Source organism: Parasteatoda tepidariorum, chromosome 11 (genome assembly GCF_982258835.1).
Source record: "Parasteatoda tepidariorum strain Cologne lab strain chromosome 11, Ptep-v5.0, whole genome shotgun sequence".
NCBI lineage: Eukaryota > Metazoa > Arthropoda > Arachnida > Araneae > Theridiidae > Parasteatoda > Parasteatoda tepidariorum.
This window is the reverse complement of record NC_141765.1, coordinates 90,944,417-90,969,445: the sequence shown is the minus strand read 5'-3', so window position 1 is coordinate 90,969,445 and position 25,029 is coordinate 90,944,417. Positions and strand designations below refer to the sequence as shown.

The 25,029-nt window shown below is 29.8% G+C and overlaps 1 protein-coding gene and 1 long non-coding RNA gene across 2 annotated transcripts in view; both read right to left on the bottom strand.

Moving 5' to 3' along the window:
- Nucleotides 1-25,029, bottom strand: part of LOC147801881 (uncharacterized) — a 287,387-nt gene that overhangs the window by 141,692 nt on the left and 120,666 nt on the right. The window lies entirely within an intron of this gene.
- LOC107444575 (staphylococcal nuclease domain-containing protein 1) overlaps nt 1-25,029 on the bottom strand; it is a 65,263-nt gene that overhangs the window by 15,181 nt on the left and 25,053 nt on the right. Inside the window, exons 7-14 of the mRNA XM_043041169.3 lie at nt 14,205-14,311; nt 13,947-14,129; nt 12,734-12,928; nt 12,459-12,642; nt 11,765-11,906; nt 9,690-9,793; nt 9,128-9,316; nt 6,909-7,050 (exon numbers count right to left, since the gene is read on the bottom strand). Of these exons, the coding sequence (XP_042897103.1) occupies nt 6,909-7,050; nt 9,128-9,316; nt 9,690-9,793; nt 11,765-11,906; nt 12,459-12,642; nt 12,734-12,928; nt 13,947-14,129; nt 14,205-14,311 (1,246 nt within the window). The remainder of the gene's footprint in view (nt 1-6,908; nt 7,051-9,127; nt 9,317-9,689; nt 9,794-11,764; nt 11,907-12,458; nt 12,643-12,733; nt 12,929-13,946; nt 14,130-14,204; nt 14,312-25,029) is intronic.

Here is a 25,029-nt window from a genome sequence, read left to right as displayed (position 1 = left end):
TTTGATGTGATTCTGCACTTTCCTTTTCTCGTTTCGTTCCGGACATTCTATTTTCGTTTAAAATGACTGAAACTGCTGCTGTAAAAATTCCAATTTTAATTCCTACGGATCCTGCTTTATGGTTCACTATGGTCGAATCTACGTTTCAACTAGCAACACCTAAAGCCATTACAGATTCCAAAACTAAGTAAAATTATTGTGTTGCTAATTTACCGCCAGAAACTGCCATGATGGTTCGGGATATAATAATTTTGCCTGACATATCTGATCCTTTTAAGAATTTAAAAGAAGAAATTATTCAATGTTGTGGGGAAACGAAATCGCAAGAAATTCGTCGATTGTTAGCTGGGGAACAACTCGGCGATCGTAAACCATCCGAACTCCTTCGCATAATGCAGCAAAGAGCTGAAAACCATAGCGTATCTGATACTCTCCTTTTAGAGTTATTTCTGCAACAACTACCCTCTAACGCACAATTTATTTTGGCATCAGTACAAGATCTCTCACCATTAAAAGCTGCTGAAATTGCCGATAAAGTTTTGGATATATCACTTCCACAAGTAAGTGCTGTTTCCTCTCAAAATTCTTTACATGCTGACTCTGAACTCTTGAAAGAAATAAAACATTTGAGAGAAGAAGTTGCTAAAATGACTCTGAGACATTCCAGAAGTGTTACTCGGACTCAATCTCCATATCGAAATAATTTTAATATAATAATTTTGCCTGACATATCTGATCCTTTTAAGAATTTAAAAGAAGAAATTATTCAATGTTGTGGGGAAACGAAATCGCAAGAAATTCGTCGATTGTTAGCTGGGGAACAACTCGGCGATCGTAAACCATCCGAACTCCTTCGCATAATGCAGCAAAGAGCTGAAAACCATAGCGTATCTGATACTCTCCTTCTAGAGTTATTTCTGCAACAACTACCCTCTAACGCACAATTTATTTTGGCATCAGTACAAGATCTCTCACCATTAAAAGCTGCTGAAATTGCCGATAAAGTTTTGGATATATCACTTCCACAAGTAAGTGCTGTTTCCTCTCAAAATTCTTTACATGCTGACTCTGAACTCTTGAAAGAAATAAAACATTTGAGAGAAGAAGTTGCTAAAATGACTCTGAGACATTCCAGAAGTGTTACTCGGACTCAATCTCCATATCGAAATAATTTTCGACAGAGAAGCCAAAGTTCTAACAGATTCTGTTGGTATCATAGGAAATTTAACTCGAAAGCTCATAAGTGTGTACCTCCCTGTAATTTTACAGTGTTAAACGACAACGGCAAGGAGTAACGGCGACATACGCCTCGCCATTCACCTCTCGTCGCCTCTTTGTAAAAGATCAGAAAAGTAATTTATCCTTTCTAGTGGACACAGGAAGCGACTGTTCTTTGATACCAACATCGAAAATAGATAAAATGTATGCTCCAATTCAAACATTCATTGCAGCTAATGGAACTTCCATTAATGTTTACAAACGGAAATTATTATCCATTAATTTAGGCTTACGAAGACAATTTGTGTATCCTTTTTATGTATGCAATGTTTCAATCCTCATTATAGGTGCTGATTTTCTGCATTACTTTAATTTAAAACCGGATCTTAGAAAACGTAAGTTATTTGATATTGAATCTCATTTAAATACGCATTGTGTATTTCATAATTCTGATATTTATTCTATCAAATCAATTGTAAATGATGATATTTTTTCTGAAATTTTAAGAGAATTTCCTAACATCAGTAAATCTCCAAGCCCCGATCAAATTATTAAACATTCTGTACAACATCATATCGATACTTTTGGCCAACCTGTATATGCTAAACCTCGACGTCTCGCTCCTGACAGGCTAAAAATTGCAAAAATGGAATTCCAGCATATGTTGGATTTGGGTCACATGCGCCCATCCAACAGCAATTATGCTTCTCCGCTACACATAGTTCCGAAAAAGAACAGCGATGACTGGCGTCCGGTTGGCGATTTCAGAGCACTTAATGCTTATACTGAAAAAGACAAATACCCGATTCCGAGCATTGTTGATTTTACTAGTCAGCTGCAAGAAACAACTATTTTATTTAGTAGTTTTATATCTCACAATTTTCTACTGATATTAGATACATGGAAGGCTCTGAAAATCAAGATGCTGATCTCGTATTGAGATTATCCAAATTTCCCCAACAATCATCAATTATAAAGAATTTGCTTCTGCTCAATCAGAAGATAAAGAACTTCAAACACTTTTGCAATCAAATACCACTTCTCTAAAATTAGAAAAACATTATTTTCCTATTGAGGATATAAGTTTATATTGCGATATGTCTCTAAAACATTCCCGTCCTTTTGTTCCTCTGAGTTTACGAAAACAAGTTTTTGAAAATTTACATTTTTCACACCCTGGTATGTCAGCCTCAATTAATTTAATTTCAAAAAGATTCGTATGGCCCGGCATGCATAACGATATTAAATCTATGGTTCGTAGTTGTGATAATTGCCAAAGAGCAAAAATAATAACACACACCAAATCTCCTACAGGTACATTTACCCTACCGGATGCTCGCTTTGCTCACATCCACTTAGACTTCATTGAACCACTTTCCCCATCTGATGGAAATCAGTATTGCTTAACAGTTATTGATCGATTTTCAAGATGGCCTGAAGTCATTCCTACATCTGATATGACTGCAGAAACAACTGCTCGTGCCTTATTGCACGGTTGGATTTCCAGATTTGGATGCCCAGTCACTATCACTACCGACCAGGGACGCAATTTCGAATCTACTCTATTTCGAGAACTTACAAATGCTAAAGGTTGCAACCGAATTCGAACTTCAGCTTACCATCCTCAATCAAACGGAATTTTGGAACGCTACCATAGGCATTTAAAAGATGCTCTTAAAGCAGATAACCAAACTAAATGGACACTTCCAATCGTACTTTTAGGTTTGCGCTCAGCTCTCAAGAATGGCATTAATGCAACACCTGCACAATTAGTATATGATACAACCTTCCGATCTTATTACTGATAAGAAACAACTTAATCAAACTGTTGATCCTAATTATGTTTCTAATTTAGTTCAAACAATGCAGGCACTAAATCCCACTGCCACTTCTTCGCATGGCATTCCTAGCATTTTTGTTACTCCTTCATTATCAACCTGCACTCATGTATTTTTAAGATCAGACAAAGTTAACCGTCCTCTAACACCACCATATACAGGTCCTCACCTTGTCATTAACAGAGATTCAAAAACTTGTATTATTGAGGTCAATGGTAAAAACACAACAGTTTTGATAGATCGCATCAAGCCTGCCTATCGATTGTCAGACACTATTGATGTCAATAACAATATAAATATAACAATATATATTCCAGAACCTAAAATATCTGATCCATTATCTTTATCTACGACACCTGTCAATAAGCCACAAAAAACTAGCTCTGGAGGTACTGTCCATTTTCCTAAACAGTAAGTAAAATAGTATGTCAAATGATTTTGTTTTGCATATAGTCTTTTGAATTATGTAAAGAAATAAATGTACTTTTATAACAATTTTGTTTTTCAATTCTGTCTTTGTATATTACTTCAAAATTGTATTTTGCATAGTATCAAACATTGTATTAGCATTTTTAATATTGCATTATTTTTTTTTATATTTTTATAATTGCATTTCGTATTGTATTTTCAATATGTATCCTGCATTTTCATCTTCTTGAACTCTCGTATTGTGTCGTTCACCTTGTTCACTGGGGGGATACTCTGTAGTGATTCATCCCAGTACATGTAATGAGGTGGCGCTGCAAGCGCATATACCTTGTAAGTAAGCCCAACTATAACTTCCACTCACAACAGCTGTTGTTCTGACATTCTGATGGAGATAGTAGTACATCTACTTTAACGGTCCTTTTCGTTCTGGACTCCCAGCAGCAGTTGTTTCTCGTTATGTTGTGAATCACCAATAAATGTATTGTTAAACGTTTGGATCATGTCATCTATTAACGATAAATATATATTATCGAACACGCATTATTTACCTTCACCTTATATGTAAAATTTGTGAATTTTTTATAATTGACTTAATATCAGTTTCTTTATAGAACATAAATTAATAAACATATATTTATTCGGGTGAAGCAAGTATTTACGTACCAGCGTGCAGTGGCACGAACTCTGCACTTCTTGTTTATAAATCATATGCATATGTGCGCTTGCCCAAATGTCACGTGCGACGGGCATTGACGTTACAAAGGCAAATATCATACGCAGTTTCAGCTATCTTTGCAAACTGTGAACAGTGTTAAATATTTGCAGTGTCATTATTAAAACTTTTATAGTTTTGGATAATTAGTTAATTTTTTGATAAAACCATTTGTTTAGTTTAGATATCAATTTTAATCATCAATGCATGTAAAAAAAAAAGAAGGTAAGCATTAATAATATGAATTAGTACAGCCCACGACAAAACTATAGCACACTTTGTATTTTTTTTAATGAAAATTACCAAATTTTTGAAAATATTATTTTAATCAGATGTGTGTCTTTAATTGTTCTTAAGAATAACAATTTTGTATGAAATAAGTTTAATTTAATTTCCAGTTAGTAGTAAACAGCAATACAACAACATTATTGCTGTTTACTACTAACTGGAAATTAAATTAAACTACACACATCAAATTAAATTAAACTACACACATCAAATTAAATTAAACTACACACATCAAATTAAAATAATAATATCTTCAAAAATTGCGCGATTTTTGTAAAAAAATACAAAGTATGCTATAGTTTTGTCATTGTTTAGTCTGTATACTATATTAAATTATTTCTTATTTATTTATAGAACCCTAATTGAAAAATGGCAGCTTCAGTTTCTAAAAAAAAAGTCGGTATTGTTCATTGGATTATTTGAAATTTGAATTTTTTGTTCCCAGACAAATGAAACGATTCCTATGCATCTTCTATGCGAAAAAACTTTTGGAAATGACTACAAGAAACCGTCAAAAATGGAAGATCTTGATAGGGTTCACTCAGATAAAAAAAATGAAGAACTTGAATTTTTCAAAAAACTTAAAGAAAAATTCTTAAGGCGACCAACTATAAGAAGTTTTATGAAGCAGTCTACTGAAGTTGAATCTGAAGGGTGATTAGTAGTTTCGTACAAGATTTTGCTTAGTATAGCAAAGGGGGAGGGAAATCACACACAATTGCTGAAGAAATAAGGTTATACCTGCAATTAAAGACATCATTGAGGGTGTATTATAATTAAAAAAGACTCCGTTAATGTTTTAAAGTCATTGCCATTAAGTGCAAATTCTGTAAAATGGCTTATCGACAAAATGGCTGAAGAAATAGAAAATACGGTAGTTTCAGAGCCAAAAAATTGCAAGTTCTCTATTCAACTTGATGAATCTGTCTTTGGCGTTTCCGCCATTCTTTTGATGTACGTTAGATATTTCAGTAAAATGAATGGACAAGTCATTGATGAATTTTTATTTGCTAAATATCTTGAAACTGATGGAAAAGGAGAGACAATTTTTAGATGTTTACAGGAATATTTAAATAAATATGATATTCTGCTTGAAAATATAATAGCAGTAGCCACAGATGGGGCACTTGCTATGGTAGGGCGTTACAGGGGTTTTGCTACATTTCTCAAAGAAAAAGTGCCCGGTATACATACTATTCATTGTGTTGTGTGCATAGAAACAACTTAGTAGCAAAATATCTGAGTCCAGAGTTACATAAAGCTTTACAGTTTAGTATTAAGTGCATCAATCAAATTAAAGCCCAACCTCTTAAATCAAGATTATTTTCCAAACTTTGTGAGGAAAACGGCGAGTTATTTAATCAATTACTTCTGCACACCGAAGTTAGATGGTTGTCTAGAGGTGTATGCTTGCAAAGGCTCGTCAAGTTATTTGACTCTGCAACCGAATTTCTCAGCGAAATAAACCCTGTTCTGAGCGATGAACTCCCAAATAATAAGAACCATATTTTTTAGTTAGCGGACTTATTTGGAAAAATTAAATGATGTCCAAACAAAGCTACAAGGAAAAGATGTAACAATTATCAAAGCTCGAACAATACTGTTAGATTTCCAAGTAAAATTAAATTTATTTAGATCTTCATGGCTACGTAAGGATTATCAGTATTTTTCAAATCTACGACAAAAGAAATAAAAGAAGAAGACTTGGAAATATATACAGGTCATCTTCAAAAATTGAGCAACCATTTTAAACTGCGCTTTGCTGATTTGGAAAACATTGGAATCCCTGATTGGATTATTGTGCCATTTTCTGCTCTAATTGAAAACGTGGACATCAACCTGCAAGATGAGCTTGCTGATTTATTATCGGATCTTGAAGCAAAGACGCTTTTTAAAAATTTAACAATAAGCAAATTTTGGACAAATATAAATATAATGCAAAAATATGTGAAACTTTATGAAATAGCCATAGGGGTTAGTCATAGGGGAAGGGGTTTCTCTAATAATTGGACTCCTTAAAAATGTACGTTTTTGGAAAAATGGTCAGAAATTTTAAAAATTACGAGAAAAAAGCAGATTTCTGCTTTTTCACAGAAGTCTTTCATATCTGAAAAATGTAAAAATCCATCAGGAGTCCAAAGGGAAATTCATATGCAATGTAGGGTTGAATGATAAGTTATCAAATTGAGATAAATACTATTTTGGAAGACATTTCTGAAAGCATAAAATTGCAATTAGATTCAAAATATTTATTTCACACTCAAAAAGAGAAGAAGAAAACTACTATAAACTTTACAATCTTTAGATCATGTTTTAAAAAGACACAACGTTTACAATACAATGTTTTAAAAAGGAAAATATAACACTGAGTAAGAAAATAAACTTAATATCAAAATAGATGACAAAGCATACTTGTATCTTACCTTCATCAAAATGTTGAGCATAAAATGATAAATCTGCAGCATCATCTTTTGTTTCTGTTATAGTCACAAGTTTGAAATTAACAATTCTATCTGATTTGTCTTCTTTCAACTCAGGTTGAACAGGTTCAAATTTTTCCCAACGCTAAAAATATACAAAATACTGTATATATTTCGAAGAATTTACATTTAGAAACCATCACTAATAAACCATAAAACCTTATTAAATATATACTCAATATTCGTATTATTATTTATCTTAAACGTTTGAAGCGGCAATGAGTTTAATGTTACTTGCTATTCTCTAGGAAAGTAAATATGAAAGAAATTTAATACTACGCATGTGTAAGTCAAGTTCCTTTAAGTTAACATTTAAATATTAATTGCCCCATTTCAATATTTCTTCATAGTCACCAAAATATTTTTTAAAAAAGAATTTTAATTTTCTCAACTTCTACTAAAAACAGTTGAAACTTTAGATTTTACAATAGAAAAATATGTAGAGTTATAATTGTTATGCAAACAATATATTATATAAAAATATAAAAAAATTGAATAAAAAATAATAAATAATTATTAAAATATATTGTTTGCATGAAATTACCTTAGAATAAATGGGTTTCATGAGTGGATGCAATTTTTTTTTTTAATTGCTGAATTAGATTTAAAGATATGACTAAAAACGCAAAAAGGTGAAATTAACATTAAGGGAACCAAACTTTCATTCGCTTCTCCTGCCTATACTATTAGAGCAACAACTTCCAGATTGCAGCTACCCCTTATAGTTTGAAAGTCATGAATTCAAATATGTAAATATATATATATATATATTCATATAAAGTAAATTTTTGCAACTTCATTAGCATATTTAACCCTTTAGCGCCTAGCGGGACACATACGCCCCAAGAAAATTTCAAAAAAATCTTTTGGGACAGAAACGCTTCTCTGTCTAATGGGAGATTTTCTCACCAGTCCTGCCAATATTTTTGAAGGTATTTTCATTCACAGAACATAGATGGCACTACCATACATAATGCTGCCCTACTCATAGTTTATGCTGCCTACTCTTTCATTCGCTTCTCCTGCCTATACTATTAGAGCAACAACTTCCAGATTGCAGCTACCCCTTATAGTTTGAAAGTCATGAATTCAAATATGTAAATATATATATATATATATTCATATAAAGTAAATTTTTGCAACTTCATTAGCATATTTAACCCTTTAGCGCCTAGCGGGACACATACGCCCCAAGAAAATTTCAAAAAAATCTTTTGGGACAGAAACGCTTCTCTGTCTAATGGGAGATTTTCTCACCAGTCCTGCCAATATTTTTGAAGGTATTTTCATTCACAGAACATAGATGGCACTACCATACATAATGCTGCCCTACTCATAGTTTATGCTACCAAAATTGTTCTGTTGTAAAAAAAAAAAAAACTCGTCATGAAAGGGTTAAGGTCCCTTCCGGAAACCATTAAGATTGACACTTAGTACGAGAAAATCCTATCATTAGAACAAAAGTTATTCAGAGCGATTTTTTGTTATTTTTTTGTGCGCTGTATTATGTAACAATGTGCTCATTCAACTCCTAATAACTCATTTTTGCATCCGTTTAATTTATTTAGAAAAAATTTAACTTTTTTAAAAGAAGTATATTTTTTTTATAAAATATTAATAAGTGATACAAGTTAAAAATTGAAATCTTGGCCAATATTAAAAAAGTTAGACATTGTGTTACAATAACAAATTTCATCTTCATCTCATCTTGGCAGGGCTCAATGGTCAATAAGAAGAATGTTTAGATATGTGGGGTAAAAAAAGGTGCAGGTTACCTTTTGTCTGTAGAATGTACGGACATAATAAGATGCGGACATAATGTAGAATTTACGGACATAAGTGAAACAAACCAAACAAAATAGATATTTTACTAAAGCACTATCAAGATGAGACTTATCTGAGAGCACAAAATAATTATACCCTAAGATGCAATCTAGGGAAATAAGCAGAGCAGTCAAAAATCAGACGTAAAATTTTTTTTGTTGCATTAAAAGCTGATAAATAAACATTTTGCTCTTAAAATTTTTTTTAATTCCTTATGAATCCAGAAATGGTCATAACTGACAATGACATTTTATGTTAGCTATGCCTAATAGAAATATTGAAATTGAAAACAGTCAAATGCTGAAAACAGGTATGTCATACAATATTCAAAGATATACCCTCAATTTCTTCTTCTGTGCATCTTCCTGTGCAGCTTGCAAAGCTCTATAGTAAGGACTTCTTGAGGCAGTCGCAAAAACTTCAGCGAATCCTTCTTGAACAAGAGCTTCAGACAAATTAACATTATCTATCCACAACCATCCAATAAAATTTCCTCCTTTGTCCATTGATTCTGCTTCAATTTGGACCTAAAAAGCAAGACGAAAATCATTTAAACTTTATAAATTGGTAAAGAGCAACAAAAAAAATTGGTTTTTTGATTTGAATAAAAATATAGCAAATAAAAGTTGTAACAAAAATATTTGTCAATAGTAAAGAAATGATATTTATTGATTTCATATGAAGGAAAAATATAAATAAAAAATTCTCTTGAAGAAAAAAAAGTCATATATATATATACAAGAGTCGTAAATACATATATAGACTCACATATATATATATGTGCGTGTGTATATATATATATATATATATATATATATATATATATATATATATATATATATATATATACACACATATTAAGATCCTGACTTGAAGAAACAAGATTTTTTATTTTTATACCTCCTTCTGAAGACAAAGATCTTTAGTATATGCTAAGGCTTCATCTCCAAAGGGTTCACCAGGTGTAAGTCCATTATCACGAGAAGCTCGAGCACAACTAATACCTGAAATTTTTATATCTTATTTCAAGTACATACAGATACATAAATTAACACCACTAAAATGTTTAAATTTGTAACACTTAAAGCGAAAATTCATAGCTGAATATTGATAATATGGAGTATAACATTGTATAAATACTCAGTAACAACTAATTAATCTGATTTCATAACAATAATTCATATTTATTCTACGCAGTAGTATCTTTTGAAAAAAAAAAGAGCGTGATTCCTTGAGATGACGAGTCCAGGGGTGATTGTGAGCCCAAGTCAAAATTCCGGAAAATTTCTTAAGTTTAAAAAAAAAAAAAAAAAAAAAAAACATTTTAAATTGAAAAAAATTTAAACAAGGTTTTTTTCCCTTTTTCTCATTATTTCTTAGTTTACTTAAAATATACTTAAAATTACACATACCTGTGAGGGCCAGGAGAAGTAATTAAAATTTACCAATGTCTTCCTTTCTTGAGTTTATGATTATAATAACTAGTTACTGATAAAAAATGAATATTAATTACGAATATAAGCTTATGAAGTATCTCTCTGGCTCTCCCTTACAAACAAATAAAATAAACTGTGTTTTTAAGTTCCATTTTTGAAAATTTGATTTCCGGAAACTTCTGTGATCAATGATTTTTTTAAACGTCTGGACCTTCGATCTCTGGAAACTTCCGGATCATTGTTAGCGAAAAATCCGGAAATACGGATTTTTTCCGGAGCACAATCAGCCCTGCGAGTCATTGGCAGGCTTGATGTTGGTCAATCCAAAAGCGGACCGCTGAAACTGCCACAGAACAGCAACACCTGTACAAAATCCATAGCCTGGTCACGGCTGTCCAGCTTGCTTGCCTTTGCAACTGGAATAAGAGTCTCCACACAAACAGTATGTAGACGTCTAACTAAAAGGTAGCAACTTGAAGTCCACAAGGCTTCAGATCAGTAGCTACCAGTTTTCTGAGAAGCTAGACCACAATGCTAACCACTTTGCCACTATTACGCTCTCGGTCATGAAATTGTAGAACTTCAATGACCCTCTGACCCACAAAGGCTTTTTGCAGAAGTGTTTTACTTTTTCATAATTTTAATACACTAAGCTTTGAAAAAAATAATTTAAAAAAGTAATAACTTTTTTTAATGTATTAGGCTGTTAAATTATGTTTAATCAAATATTTAAAAGTTTAAGAAAAAAGTACATTAAGCAAGTAAAAACAAAAATTTCATCTAAAACACCAGAAGATAAGGGAAGAGGGTTTTTAATTTAGAACAACTAGATAAAACTAAAAATTGCACAAATCAGTTCTACATTTGCTGCAGTTATGAACTTAAAACAGGATAGATATTTTGTTTTTTTACTTTTGTGACTACAGCTTCAGCAATAAAAACTTTATCATTTCAAACTTACTCTTATATATTATAAGAATATGTATAAATTTTTAAACAATTTTATTTTTATTGCAGTTCAATACAATTAGTTAAAAAATATAATAAAAATATCTTAAATGAACTGTTTTAAAAAAAAAATTTCTGCTTAAGAAAATTTATTTTAAGATTGATAGCTTTCTGCTTCATTACTGATATTACAGTTTTTAGCAATGTAAAGCTTTGCTTCACATATATTTTTAAAATATACCCCCTCCAGGGTAGACCAATCAGATACATTTCTTAAATTTTATTGCATATATGTATAGCACTTTAATTTTCAATTTGAAACAAAGAGAAGCAGATTAAAATGGAGTAGCCCACTTAGAATTATTAACTCCAAAAGAGCACAGGGGACCATCAAATTTGGCCCCAAACAAGCACAGACTGTTTTTTTTAATGTTTTGCATAGTTATGAAATTAAATGTAGTTTCATTTCATAACTTTAAGCGTATGCAATTATTAATACAAATTCAAAATCATGTAATTTAAAAATAGCCCTTTTTGAGCAGAAACTAAAAAATGGCAGTACTAAAAATAAATTGAATATTTAAATCATACCTCCAAGCAAAAATGTTATAAGGTAATTTTGACGGGGCAAAAATAAACGGAGTCTAGATCCACTTGCAACAAATTCAACTAGAGCTTCAGTTCGTCCTGCTCTTTGAATTAAAGGAAAATATTGTTTGGACAGTTTTAGATCCTAAAAAGTGAAAATTTAAATGTACATTAAGATTAAATGCTCAAGCAAAAACAGTAACATGTTTTAAAGCAATAATTTTACAATTTATGTTATTTTACGTAACCAAAAAGCTGTTAATTTATTAAACAAACAGACAATAATTAAGAAAAATTCTTGAAACTTTATGATCTGTTTAAGATAGTTAAAATGAAATTCTTTTAAAAATTTAAATTATTCTACACTGAATGTTAACAATATTTAAAACAATAAATTTTAAATCTAAATGACTAGGTTACGATTAGGAAAATTAATGCCATTATGCAAGTGTGAATTTATAAATTAAAATAAAGAAAGAAGAAGATTTCAGGACAAAAAAAAATCATAACACATAATTTTAAGATATTTTTTTAAAAAATGCAAAGCTTACTTTAAGGTTGTTTCAAAATTGAACTAAGGCTTTAAATTTTTTTAAGCATATTAAACTATTATTTAACAATAATTAAATGCAACCAAATGTTTCAATAGTTAACCATGAACCAAAAAAAAAAAAAACACATACATAAATATACATACACCCGATAAATCAACAATTCGTAGAACAGGAGCCTCTTTTTTACTATGCAAGCCTTTTCCAGATTTTACAGCTTTTGTTTCTGCAGAAAGAAGCTCATCATAATGAGCAGATCGTTGATCATCATCTGCTCTGTATCTAACAACAGTTGCCAAACCTTTACTGACTAATGCTTCAGCCACATTGCTATATTGAAAAATTATAACCTTTGCTATAAATTAGTACTTCAAAAAGATAGAGAATGAACCATATAAGAAATTCAAAACTAATAACTTACATTCCTCCAATAGTTACAGTACAACATGTTTTTTCAGGAAAATTATTGTTGGCAGGCTGCTTATAATCAATAGTAACATTTACTTTTTTCCCGATCAATTTCTTACGAAGAAATTCCCGAGCTTCAAACATGTAAGGAACATCATATAAAGGTTTTGATTTCGTTTTGGGAGTCTCTGATGCATTTTCCGGAAATCTGTAAGCAATAAAGTTTTATCATTTTTTAGCATGCAAAATAAGTTATTAAAAAGGAATATAAATATTTGAAAAATTTTCTATCTTAGTTGTAAATAAAAACAATAGAAGACAGAAGAAACAAAGATATTAACAAATCAATATTAAATAAAAGTATTTATAATGATTTGCTATTTTAAACAATTTCTATATTATAAATCGCATTTATTTTAAAAGATGCAAAGAATTATAAAGAGACAAGTGTACATAAAACAAAACATGAAAAAGGATACATTAACTCATTAATGCACATGGACCCTATTTAAGAATGATTTTGAAAATGTATCCATAAGCTCATTAGAGGAATTTCATAGAAATTATTAAGTACTTTTTTCTTTTAAATTTTATAAATTGCCGCTTACATCAAATGCTCAGTTAATAATGCAACTATTTTTATTCTTAAGTCCAATTTAAAAGTAGCTTTTTGTAATTTCAAGAAGTCAAATGTCAGCTTATTTAATAATATTTTAATTTACTTATTTGAAGTCAACAAATATTACAGTAACAAATATAACAATTTTTTTCTAGAATTCTCATGGAATTTTAGATTTTAACACATTGTTGACCAGTTGATTTGAATAATTAATTGGGATAACATAAAAAGATTAATTGAAGCTTTTTATGTTGCATACATATATATGCATATATATATTTGCATGATGCAACACGTATCTATTTTCTTCAACTTTAAAAATTAAACTAAGATTAACCTTCTAATAGATATAGCTTGATAATTAGGGAAAAAGAAATGCACAATTAAAATATGATAAGATCTCTTTCAAAATGCATTTATAACTTTAAAAATCAAATTAGAAACTAGAAATTTTGATAAATGATAAAGTGAGCTTTTATCAGCCTCTCCTAGCAAACAAAAGGCAACTTTTTTTTCTTCACTTAAACTACAGTCAGCTCATTTCATCATTTTTAAATCGCACAAATACAAATAATGCTGTGTGATTTTTTTTAAGCCTTTAACTCACCTAGGAGGACGTATGCTGGCAAGAAATATTTTTTTTACAGATGCATCTGCTAACTTTACATTCATAGCATCTGCATTCATAATTTCAACTACTTTTCCCTGAAATTCCTTTTCTTTTGCATCAATGACAGGTCCACTAGGAGCATATTCTTTCCATATTCTAAGGCGCCGTTCTTTTGCAAGCCTAGAATAATATTAAACTTTAACATTTTAATGGAAAAATTATTTAACATGCAAGCAATAAATGTTAAATACTAACTTTTCAGCAGCTCTCAGTTTTTCAATTCCAGATGTGACACATTGAAGACTCCAATCTACACATTTAGCATATCCTTCAGTTAATAGTAACTCTGTTATATTCCCTTTCTAAAAAAATAAAAAGAAATATGTTGCTCAAAAAAAACATACAACTTTTCCCTTAAAAGAGAATCAATGAAACAGTTATTATGGCAGAAAATAAAATTAAAAATAGCATTTCTACATGTTAGAATGAGGTAGTATATTCATTTAATTTGATATATTTAAATGAGCATACATTTATTATTTAATAGTGAAATTTCCTACTAGAAAACATTTTTAAAAGCTAGTATTAAAATTAATCCTTTCTTAATGCAACAAAAATATGACTGGCAGTTTGTAAGAATAACTAATGATTAAAAATCAAAATCAAAAGGAAAGATATTTTAAAATGTATCTTCATTAATATTCAATTCAGCATAAGAGTTTTCTTAAAAACAACTTTTTTAAATAAAAAATTTTAGATCTATTTGAAAAATCAATCTGTAATCATTAACAAAAGTCCGTTTTAATAGAAAATGTTCTTCCGTAAAATACTGATTAAGCCCCAACCAAATTTTGAAGAGAATTGCTACAAAGTGGAGAACAACCAGAAGCAAGGAAGAAATGCACAGGTTTTAAGAAAATCGAATATATTTAGTAAAGCGGATATGCTACTCAATCCAATTAAGAACAAAACAAATGAAAGTAAAATTAAATAATTAATAAAATGTATTTCAAATAAATTGCATTTTAAATAACTTACCTTTCATCTTCCCCACTCTTTTTCAATTATGATTGCATTGTTAAAAGCAAGTAGCGATAATATAAAAATTCCTTCATTAAGAATAAACAGAAAGAACGAAAGATTTAATTTCATTATATTTATTTACAATCATTTCTAATCAAAACCAGGAAAGCTTTCAAATGAAGTGTCTGTAATCAAGCACGTATGAATCACAATGCTTGATTTTAAAATTGTGTAAATATGAATCAAGATGTTTGATTTTAAAATGGCATGAATATGAATTGCAATGTTCGGTTTTCAATCGAGATATGTAATTCTTAAATCATAATAATACTCCATAGGAATAACAATCTGTATTTTTTAAAATACATAAATCGATGTTTGTAATTAAAATTGTGTGACTATGAATCATCAATTTTAAAAACACATGAATAAAAACCACAATACTGATATTGTATTGTTTAATCATGTGAATACAAACTTCGAAGTGATTATTTAACCTTTTAGATAAGGAAAGTAAGATGAAAACATTTTCCTCTTACTGTGTGCTTTTCTTGCCGAAATTCATCCTCCACTTAGTCAGTGGGAGGTAGCTACTTTAACAACCAGTTATGAATAATTAAACATTTTGTTGCAATTTGTACCTCACGTTCCTTGGAGGGAGCAGAAGCAGGGATGTAAATTACTAGTTATTTTTGGCATAGTTATACATATTTTGGCTAACTATTTTTGTAAAGGGTAAAAAATTTAAAATATTTTTTTTTAAATACTTTCTCTTAATATATTAATATTTCCTCTAAAAAAAACAAGCATGCATTTTATAAATTGTTAAAATGTTTTATTAATTTTTCTTTTAAAAAATTGTGTATATTGTTTCTGAAAGATCATAAATAAACTACTACAACAGAAACACCTTTTTTTAATAAAAAGAGCATTGTTTGAAGTTATATTCATGTTTTAAAATTATAAACACATTTATCCTAATAGAGAATTGCTAAACTACGAATTTCAAAGAACAAGGTTTGAGTAACAAAGACGATGAGTCAGAATTCACGATTCAGAAATACCACTGGAATAGGGAGAGAGGTTAAATTGATTCAGAAGGGGAAATTTACAAGTTTTTAAGCTCGGAAAAAAAAAGATGTTTTATTTTCTTATCTGGGCTTTTCATTTCTTTATTTTTATTTCAAACATTTAAAATTAATTTAAAGATGAATTTACATATTAATTGTAAGTGTATTTATTATGTTTCTTTCACCCCCAGATTAGATTTGTATATATGAATGCATGGAGTGACTATAGCTGTGTTATGTTGTAGAGAGTAGAACACTCTTGAGGATTATATTTCCTTTTATTATTGGGGATTATGTTTGTTTTTAAAAAGTTATCTGAGGCTTAGGGGAGAGTCGGGTAGCCCCGTCCACTTAAGGAGTATTGCTAGTTCTGTATAATAATCAATATTTTAGTATGTTTCTATTGTTTTATCATCTAATTAAATAATGCAAAAAGAATAAACCAAAAAAAGAATAGTTTAACTTAAAAAAAAAAAAAACAGATTTTTCAGCTCTTTTCAAAATGTGTGGGTTAGCCCCGCGCAGTTACAAAAATTACGTTTTTTGACTGTTTTTTCAGGTGTAAATGAAAATGACCAATGTATTGACAATAGATAAACCTCATTCATCATTTTTATCACAAAATTATTTTATTTATTACATATTTATATACTTTTAGTGAATTCTATCATTTAATAACAAATGTCATACTTTTTATTATTATTAATGTATATTAATATATTATAATATTAATATATATTTATATTAAATATTTAACGAAAATAATTTAATTTAAGTGACAATAATTAATAACAATAGTTGTTTTTCAATATTATTAGGTTGATCTCTTCTTATAAACTTAATATAAAATACTTCTTATAAAATTACAAATTCACTTTATATTTTGATTGCATTCAAATACTTCTGTAGACTGATTCGTTAGCAAATAAGTGAAAATAAATAAGTATGCGAATACCTTATCATAATATTTATGATTTCCTGATATTTAATTTAATTTAATTTGGATACATCAATTACATTATAAAAATATTTAATTTGGATACATCAATTACATTATAAAAATATTTAATTTGGATACATCAATTACATTTTAAAAATATTTAAATTGCATTTTTAAATATATAAATTTATGTTTCATATAATATTAAAACATATATTTGTTGTTAGAAATGCATATAACATTCCAATTTGAAGCAATAAAATAATAATCTTTGCAATCGTACAATGTACCAAAAAAAACTTTTTTTTAAAATTTGCGGGTCTTAACCCGAAATACTTGTACACATGACTAAAGAAGCCCCCATACAAAATTTCAGCTTATTTCAAGTACATTTAGAGGTAGCTCAAAGGCTTTGAAGTTTTTACTTTGAAACCTTAAAAAAATAATTTCCATATTATCACTATTTATTATTTATTTACTTATTTTCATAAACAATGGTCATATATTATGATAAATATAATAATTTTAAATATAATTATTATATAGTTAACATTTTGCTTCTTGTTTTGGCAACACCAAATTACTTTATTTGGGTTTGGCAACACCACATTGTTTGTTTACATCTGTGACCTGGTGAGATTTTATTGAAACAATGTCAACAAACAAAATTAGATTTAGAAAAGACTCTGAAATTTGGTTACTTGGTTCTCCCATAAGTGAAATAAAAGGATGTAAACTACCTTCCATTAATGCAGTACTAAGAAACTTCTTCTTTAACCATGAGACAAAAACAATACATGAAAGTGCAAGTCACACTGTTGATAGTGTGTTGACCTTCTGGAATAAGGCTAGAATTCCAACAACCAAAAAGCAGAATGCAGTAAGAAAGTTAGAAAAATTAGTTGAGCGGTACCAAAAATTGAAAAAAAAACAGAAATCGGCGTACGAATACTCAAAAAGACAATGAACAGAAGTTTATCAAAGAATGCAAGATGTTGTGGGATATCGCTCATGTCGGTGCTTTACAGATGATAAAAATTGAAGAGGATAAGAAGTTTTTGCTTAAACAGCGAGAAGGATTTGAAGGCTGTATGTTGTCAGTCGACAGAAAACTTGAGAAGAAAGAGAAATGCTCATCTAAAAGGAGGCGATATGAGACACTACCATCTAATAGTGTGGACATGAATAAAAACAAAACTGTATGTTATCCTTCATCAAGTGCTGAAATTAAAGAAGACTGTGGTTCAACTAGCTCATCCTCAGAAAGTGATACTGATGATGATGCTTTTCAATATCCTAGTACTTCAGAAAAGACAGCAAAGGGGAAAAAAAGCAAGCTTCTTTCACCTAATTTGATGTCTGCATTGGATCGAACAAAAACCTCAGATCGCAGTGCTACATTTTTAATTGCAGCAACAGCCCAAACAGTTGGAATAAATGTAAGTGAAAGTACTGTTTCACGAAGTACACTTCGCAGACACAGAACAAAATTTCGAGCCCAGTTAGCGAAGGATTTGAAGCATAACTTCAAACCTGATGGTCCGCTTGTCGTCCACTGGGGTGGGAAACTCATGGCTAGTATTTCTGGAGAAATGGAGGAAGTTGATCGTCTTTCTATTCTTGTCACAGGAAATGATATGGAGAAATTACTTGGTGTGCCAAAACTGCCAGTTGGTACGGGTAAGGCAATTGCAAAAGCAGTATTTGATACACTCAATGATTGGAAGATCATAGATAAAATTCAAGGCATGTGCTTTGACACTACATCTTGTAACACTGGTATTCACACAGGAGCATGTGCATTATTGGAACAGAAGATTGGAAAACAGCTCCTCAGTTTGGCTTGCAGGCATCATATTTATGAAATCATTATTGGTGATGTGTTTTCTGCAGTATTTGGACATTCTAGTGCACCTTGTGTTCTCATGTTTAAGAGATTCCAAAGTCAGTGGAATTTTATAGACAAATCTTCTTTCAAATGTCCAGAAGAAACAATAGTACCTTCAGAAAATTGGAAAGTATTAAAAGAAGCTATTAAATTTGCCAAACATAATCTTACGTTTAAAACAAAATCATTGGCAAGAAATGACTACAGAGAGTTTTTAGAACTGACTTTGATTTATCTTGGACAGGTGCCTCCACGTGGAGTACATTTTTGCAGCACCAGGAGCATTCCATAATGCACGGTGGATGGCCAAAGTTATTTGCTGTTTAAAAATATACATGTTTCGTGAACAGTTCAAGCTCACACCAAAAGAAACTAAAGGGTTGAAATGATTTAATGATTTTAGCACACACTTGTACATGATAGCCTGGTTTCGTTGCTCTAGCGCAGCTGATGCACCTTTCATAGACTTAGAATTTTTGAAACATTTAAATTTGGTGAAAAATGAATGCAAAGAAATCTCAAAAGCTGCAAGCAATGGGTTGAAGAGGCATCTGTGGTACTTAAACGGTGACTTAGTCATGCTTAGCCTATTCAGCTGTCATGTAAGCACTGAAGATAAGGTTTCAATGGTTGATAAGTTGTTTAAAATAGGTAAACATATAGAAGATGTAACCAATGCTTCTAAACGATTAAAGAAAAAAGAAATCGGAAATGTTAATGAAAAATCTTGGATGATATTTAAGTCATTGAATATACAAGGCGATTTCTTACATTTGTCCCCATCAGAATGGAAGAAATTTGATTCTTACCATGATGGTGAAAAGAAAGTGAAATGTTTAAAGACAGTAAATGATTGCGCAGAAAGGAGCGTAGCGCTCATTACAGACTACAATGAACTGATAACTAAAGATGAAGAGCAAAAACAATTCTTTCTTCAAGTTGTGGAATCCCACAGAAAGAAATTTAAGGACACTAAAAAAACCACACTTGTTCAAAATGTATGATTTTTATTAGGATTTTCTTCATATATGCTTACTAATAGATATTGTGTTGGCTCGCTCCCTTGTATTTTATGATATAAATGAGAAATATGTATATATGAGTGTACAATTCATGGTTTTTGATGGGATAATACAAATAAAGGCATAATGTCAATGTTTTTTTTTGTCATTTATTTATATGAAATGCAAAATCCCAAACTTCAAAGTCTTTGAGCTACCTCTAAATGTACTTCAAATGAGTTGAAATTTTGCATGGGGGCTTCTTTTGTCATGTGTACAAGTATTCAGGGTTAAGACCTGCAAATTTTAAAAAAAAGTTTTTTTTGGACCAGTCTACCGTACATTTATCAACGAAATAAAATTGGGCGGTGATACCCGACATTCATGTGAGCGGGGCTAGCCGAAATCCAATTTTTTTGTAAATTTGTAATTACTCAAACAATTTTTTACACATAAACTTCTTTCTTAGTGCAAATTAAACTTAAGACTACAAACTTTAAAGCTGTATGTATAGAAAATATTATTTTTTTAGTATTAAAATGAAGTTTAATCGAAACATTCAACCAATTTTTCTTAATTTCATGACTACTGTATTCAACATATTTTCAAAACTATTGTTTACAATGTTACCAGCTGCATAAATACTTGAAACTTTGAAAATAATCTTTTTTTAATATAACAATTAATGTCCAATGGCCCATTGACTTGAAAAAATATTCTATACATATGAAATTGACAGTGGGCGGGGGTACCCGACTCTCCTATTAAATTCAAACAAGAAAAGCAGACATTTTTATCTCTTCTACAATAAATATATTAAATGATAAAAAGTGCCATGTTTCGATTAAATTTATACTTGAATCCCATATTAATAGAATAAAAATCTCATTTTATATTCAAAACGTTGCTTTAAAAAATTTTTAATATTAAACACAAATTAATATTAGCTATCAGCTAAATTTTTAACAAATTGGTTTCTTAGCACTTTCCTTAAATTTATTTATAACATAATGAGAAGTTTAACTTATTTCTATTTTTGTAAGAAGCTGCAAAGTTGAGTACAAAAGAAAGTATCTGTGGAGCTGAAGTCTTTAAATTTACTAATTTTCTAGTAATTCTGCTAAATTCTAGTTTAGCAGGGTAATAATGGAAAGAATTTTAATGCAAGCAAAGTATTACTAAGTACATGATATCTCAACTGTTTGACGATAAATTTCAGTTTAAATAAAGTATATATAACGGATAGTAAAATAATTCAAATTAAGAAAAATTCCAGCCTTTCTTTAAAATTCCCTGATTTTTCCAGGTTTTTATCCAAATTTCCTTGACTTTTCCAGGTTTTTTCCAGTATAAAAAAAATTTCCTAATAATTCCAGGTTTTCAAGGTCTTCCAGGTGGGTGGCCACCCTGATTTACTTTGGTCATGGTGTGGTCCTTTCCTCAAGTAAAGTGAACAAGCTGTTAAATATTTTAAAAATGACAGACCCCAAAATACATTATCGAAAAGAGAATACATTCTGAAGATAACACAAGAAAAAGCCAGGAAATGCCACTTTGACTGTGATAGTAGCAATTCCATAGATGTTCTTTCATCGTTCCATAAACATTAACAAAAATTTTACCATGCACAATATTTTTTTAGAATAGATGCATTTTTTTCTTTAAAAAAAAAAAACATTTTTGCACAAATTTTCAGATTAAAATTTTTTCACATTCCTGTCTTTTTGAGCATGGTAGATTAAGAGTTTTAAAGTTAAATTAGTTTTCTTTACCTCCTCCCAAATATATTATCAATAATAACTCCAAAATATATTATCAATAAGAGAATACATTCTGAAGATAACACAACAAATAGCCAGGAAATGCCAATTTGCCAGTGATAGTTGCAATCCCATAGATGTTCTTTCATCGTTCCATAAACATTAAAAAAAATTTACCACACACAATATTTTTTTAAAATAAATAAATGAATTTTTTTTCATATTTTTGCATAAATTTCCTGATTAAAAATTTTTCACACTCCTGTCCTTTCGAGCATGGTAGATTCAGAGTTTTAAAGTTAAATTAGTTCTCTTTACCTCTTCGAAACTGTATTTTATTCAAAATGAAAAGATGTGCAATACTCTTTGCAGGGATGAGATTAGCCAAAAGGCAAAAAACCAGAATTTCCACGTGAGTAAGTTTTACAGCATGCAATCATTTAATAATAAATTCCAGACAATTTAAGATAATAAACAAAAATTACTATTTTAGTTTGAAAAAATTACATGATAATCAGCAACTGTTTGGATAATTATTTTTCATATGATAAGAATTTCGCATTTTATACCACAAATAACAGCAGCATTATTTTTTAATTTTGGTGCTGAGTTAATCAACTCATTTTCCACAAAAAATTGAATAACTTTTTAAGTGATTGCTTTTGTTCACTATATATATATTTTTTTATTTGCTTAATTTGCTGCAACTGCTTCATGTTTTACAAAACCAGCAAAAAACTCCTTTAACAAGGGCAAATTTCTCGTAATGCAGCTTGTGAATGAGGGGAAACAGATTGAGGATGGGCTAACGACTAAATTAATCACCAAACATCTTTTGACAAATCCTATTTTTTCTTTCTTTACCTGCCTTTGTCACATTCTTCTTTACACAGAATGTAAGTTTTGAATATGCCTATATATACTAACTATCGATAGAAAAACAGTCCCTCATAGTAACTAATTTTTTTTAAAAACTCACTTCTTACAAGAATCGCGATAATTGATTTTAAACTCGTGTGAATACGAATTGCTACATAGGTTTTTAAAAACGCGTGAGAACAAATAGTGATATTGGATTTTCAAATCTCGTAAATAAGAATCACAATGTACGATATTCAAATCATGTGAATAAGAATTGAAATATGAGCAAATTCCGGGCTAGAGACTTTTAAAAAGCTCGTTTGAAGCAGCGACATCTGAATGACAAAAATACGAACTATCTGGAGGGTGGGTAAAAATGTGGAAAATCTTATCTTCTGCACGTGAAAGCAGCGAAAATAACTAAAATGTAAAAATGTGGAAGGATTGGCAGATATGTAGTTTGAATTTTCTGTTCATCTTTGAAAATCAGAAATAAATATAATTATTTTATTTCACAGGCTTAATTCTTCAAAAAAGCAAAATATTTATAATTAAAAAAAATATAAGAAAATGTGAAACTTTTAGATAATCAGAGTTTTTGACAAAAAGGCTGAAATTCAAGAGACAAAAGTAAAAAAAGCGGAAAAATCTCATCCCTGTCTTTGAGTTTTAACAATAGAATGAATGAAATTGAAAATGAACATAAGTGACTGTTTTGTGAATTTAGAAACATTTTTTTCAGCAACTAAGCAATGCAATGATATTTATTCCCATTAATGAACTGGGTATTAAATTAAAATTCTAATATGTTTACTTCTGTGAATTTAAATTACTGACATAATTATTAAACTAAAAACTATGAATAGACTTTTGTTTAGACAACAGGGATAACTAATTTTTTCACTTATTTATTTTTTGAAGTAATATGCAGACATGCCAACTCTACCGCATTTTGCGGAGTCTCCCGAATTTTGTGTTATTCTCCCGCCCTCCGGAATTGATTAAAAAAACTCCCAAATTTTACCTCAATCGACGCCCAAACTCAAAATTACCTGATTTTTTCAGCGAGTGCGGAAATTTCGTTTTTCTTTCCACGTGAATCCCATTCCCCCTTATAATATTTCAATCCCTCTTATCGAACTACCATCTGCCTGAAACGTAGCTGCACGTGCTTCATTTTTTCCCCCATCTTCAATGTTACCACTCCTATTTGACCCGCCCCCTTCCAGTAGGATTGGTAGGAATCTTCTTTCTCTCCTATTCCTGTGGAGTTGAATGTGATGACATCACATGATGATATCAAGTGACGTCAGTGGAAGAGCGGGGGAGGGGATGCAATATCAATAGTTGGAAACGATATTGTATCGTACTGTTTTTATAATTTTTACTGCGTATTTTTCAATGGTTTGGCAACAGTTGGATTGTTTTTTGTTTTTTTTCAACCATTGGCAACATACTGTTGTAAACTATTTTGTTTACTAAAACGTGATTTACGATTTGTTGATAAAATAACCTTCTTAAGTTTCATTGAATTTCTATATTTTTTGAAGAAAAAAAGCATTTAACAATTTGAGTGATTTTATTTGCCTTACATCATTTTTTTTTAACTTAGTTAAATTTTTTAAACATACATTAGTATTAAATTGGTTTTTTAAAATAAAATAGCTCTTCAATTTGTTTATTTTTTAAAAGTTTTTGTACATTTTTATTACAGTGTCAAGGGTTTTTGAATAATGTTTTATAAAGAAAATCTACCCAATATATTTTTGTGTTGCTATGTTTGTGAAATGTAAAGGAAAAATGAGCTAATGGATTGAACCTGTGTTTAAATATTTTATTTCCATTTAATACTCTTCCACAATTTGTGGCCTGTTAGTGTGTAAAATTTCTTGGATTCTTATTTAATAAATTTTTTACTTAAAATTCATTAGAAGTGTTAAATGTTGCATACTATACACCTTTTTTTACCCCTCCTGAAATCTCCTGAATTCTTGTTACGGAAACTCCTGAATTTTAATTTTGCTAGGTTGGCACGTCTGAATATGTATTAATTTTTTTTAAGTATTCTTTGCAAGCACTAAAAGAATTTATTATTTAGAGAATCAACAATAATCATATTTTGTTAATGCTATATTACAAAAAGAAAGTCATAATAATTTTATAAATGCATTTAAAAATAATTTCTAGCCAAAGCAAGATTACTATTTAAGAATAAAAAAGTTGAGAATAGATATGAGCATTACTGTCTACTTAAATACTTAACACAAAATTCAAAAAAGATTGCATTAGTAAGTATTTTAGATTCACATGAGAATTTTTTTTTTTTTAATCTTTAAACTTTAGTGAAAGAAAAACTGCTAGTTTAATGATTTGCTGAAATTATATCGATAAATTGAGTTGCATCAAGTAAAATTTTGAGAGTTGACACATACATTGCAGTAATATAAGACCAATATTTTTCAATGACTAGATTCTTTCGAGTGCTGATTTTTTTTTTAATTATTTGGTGATACTAAATGCTTAATTCATTAGTCTCT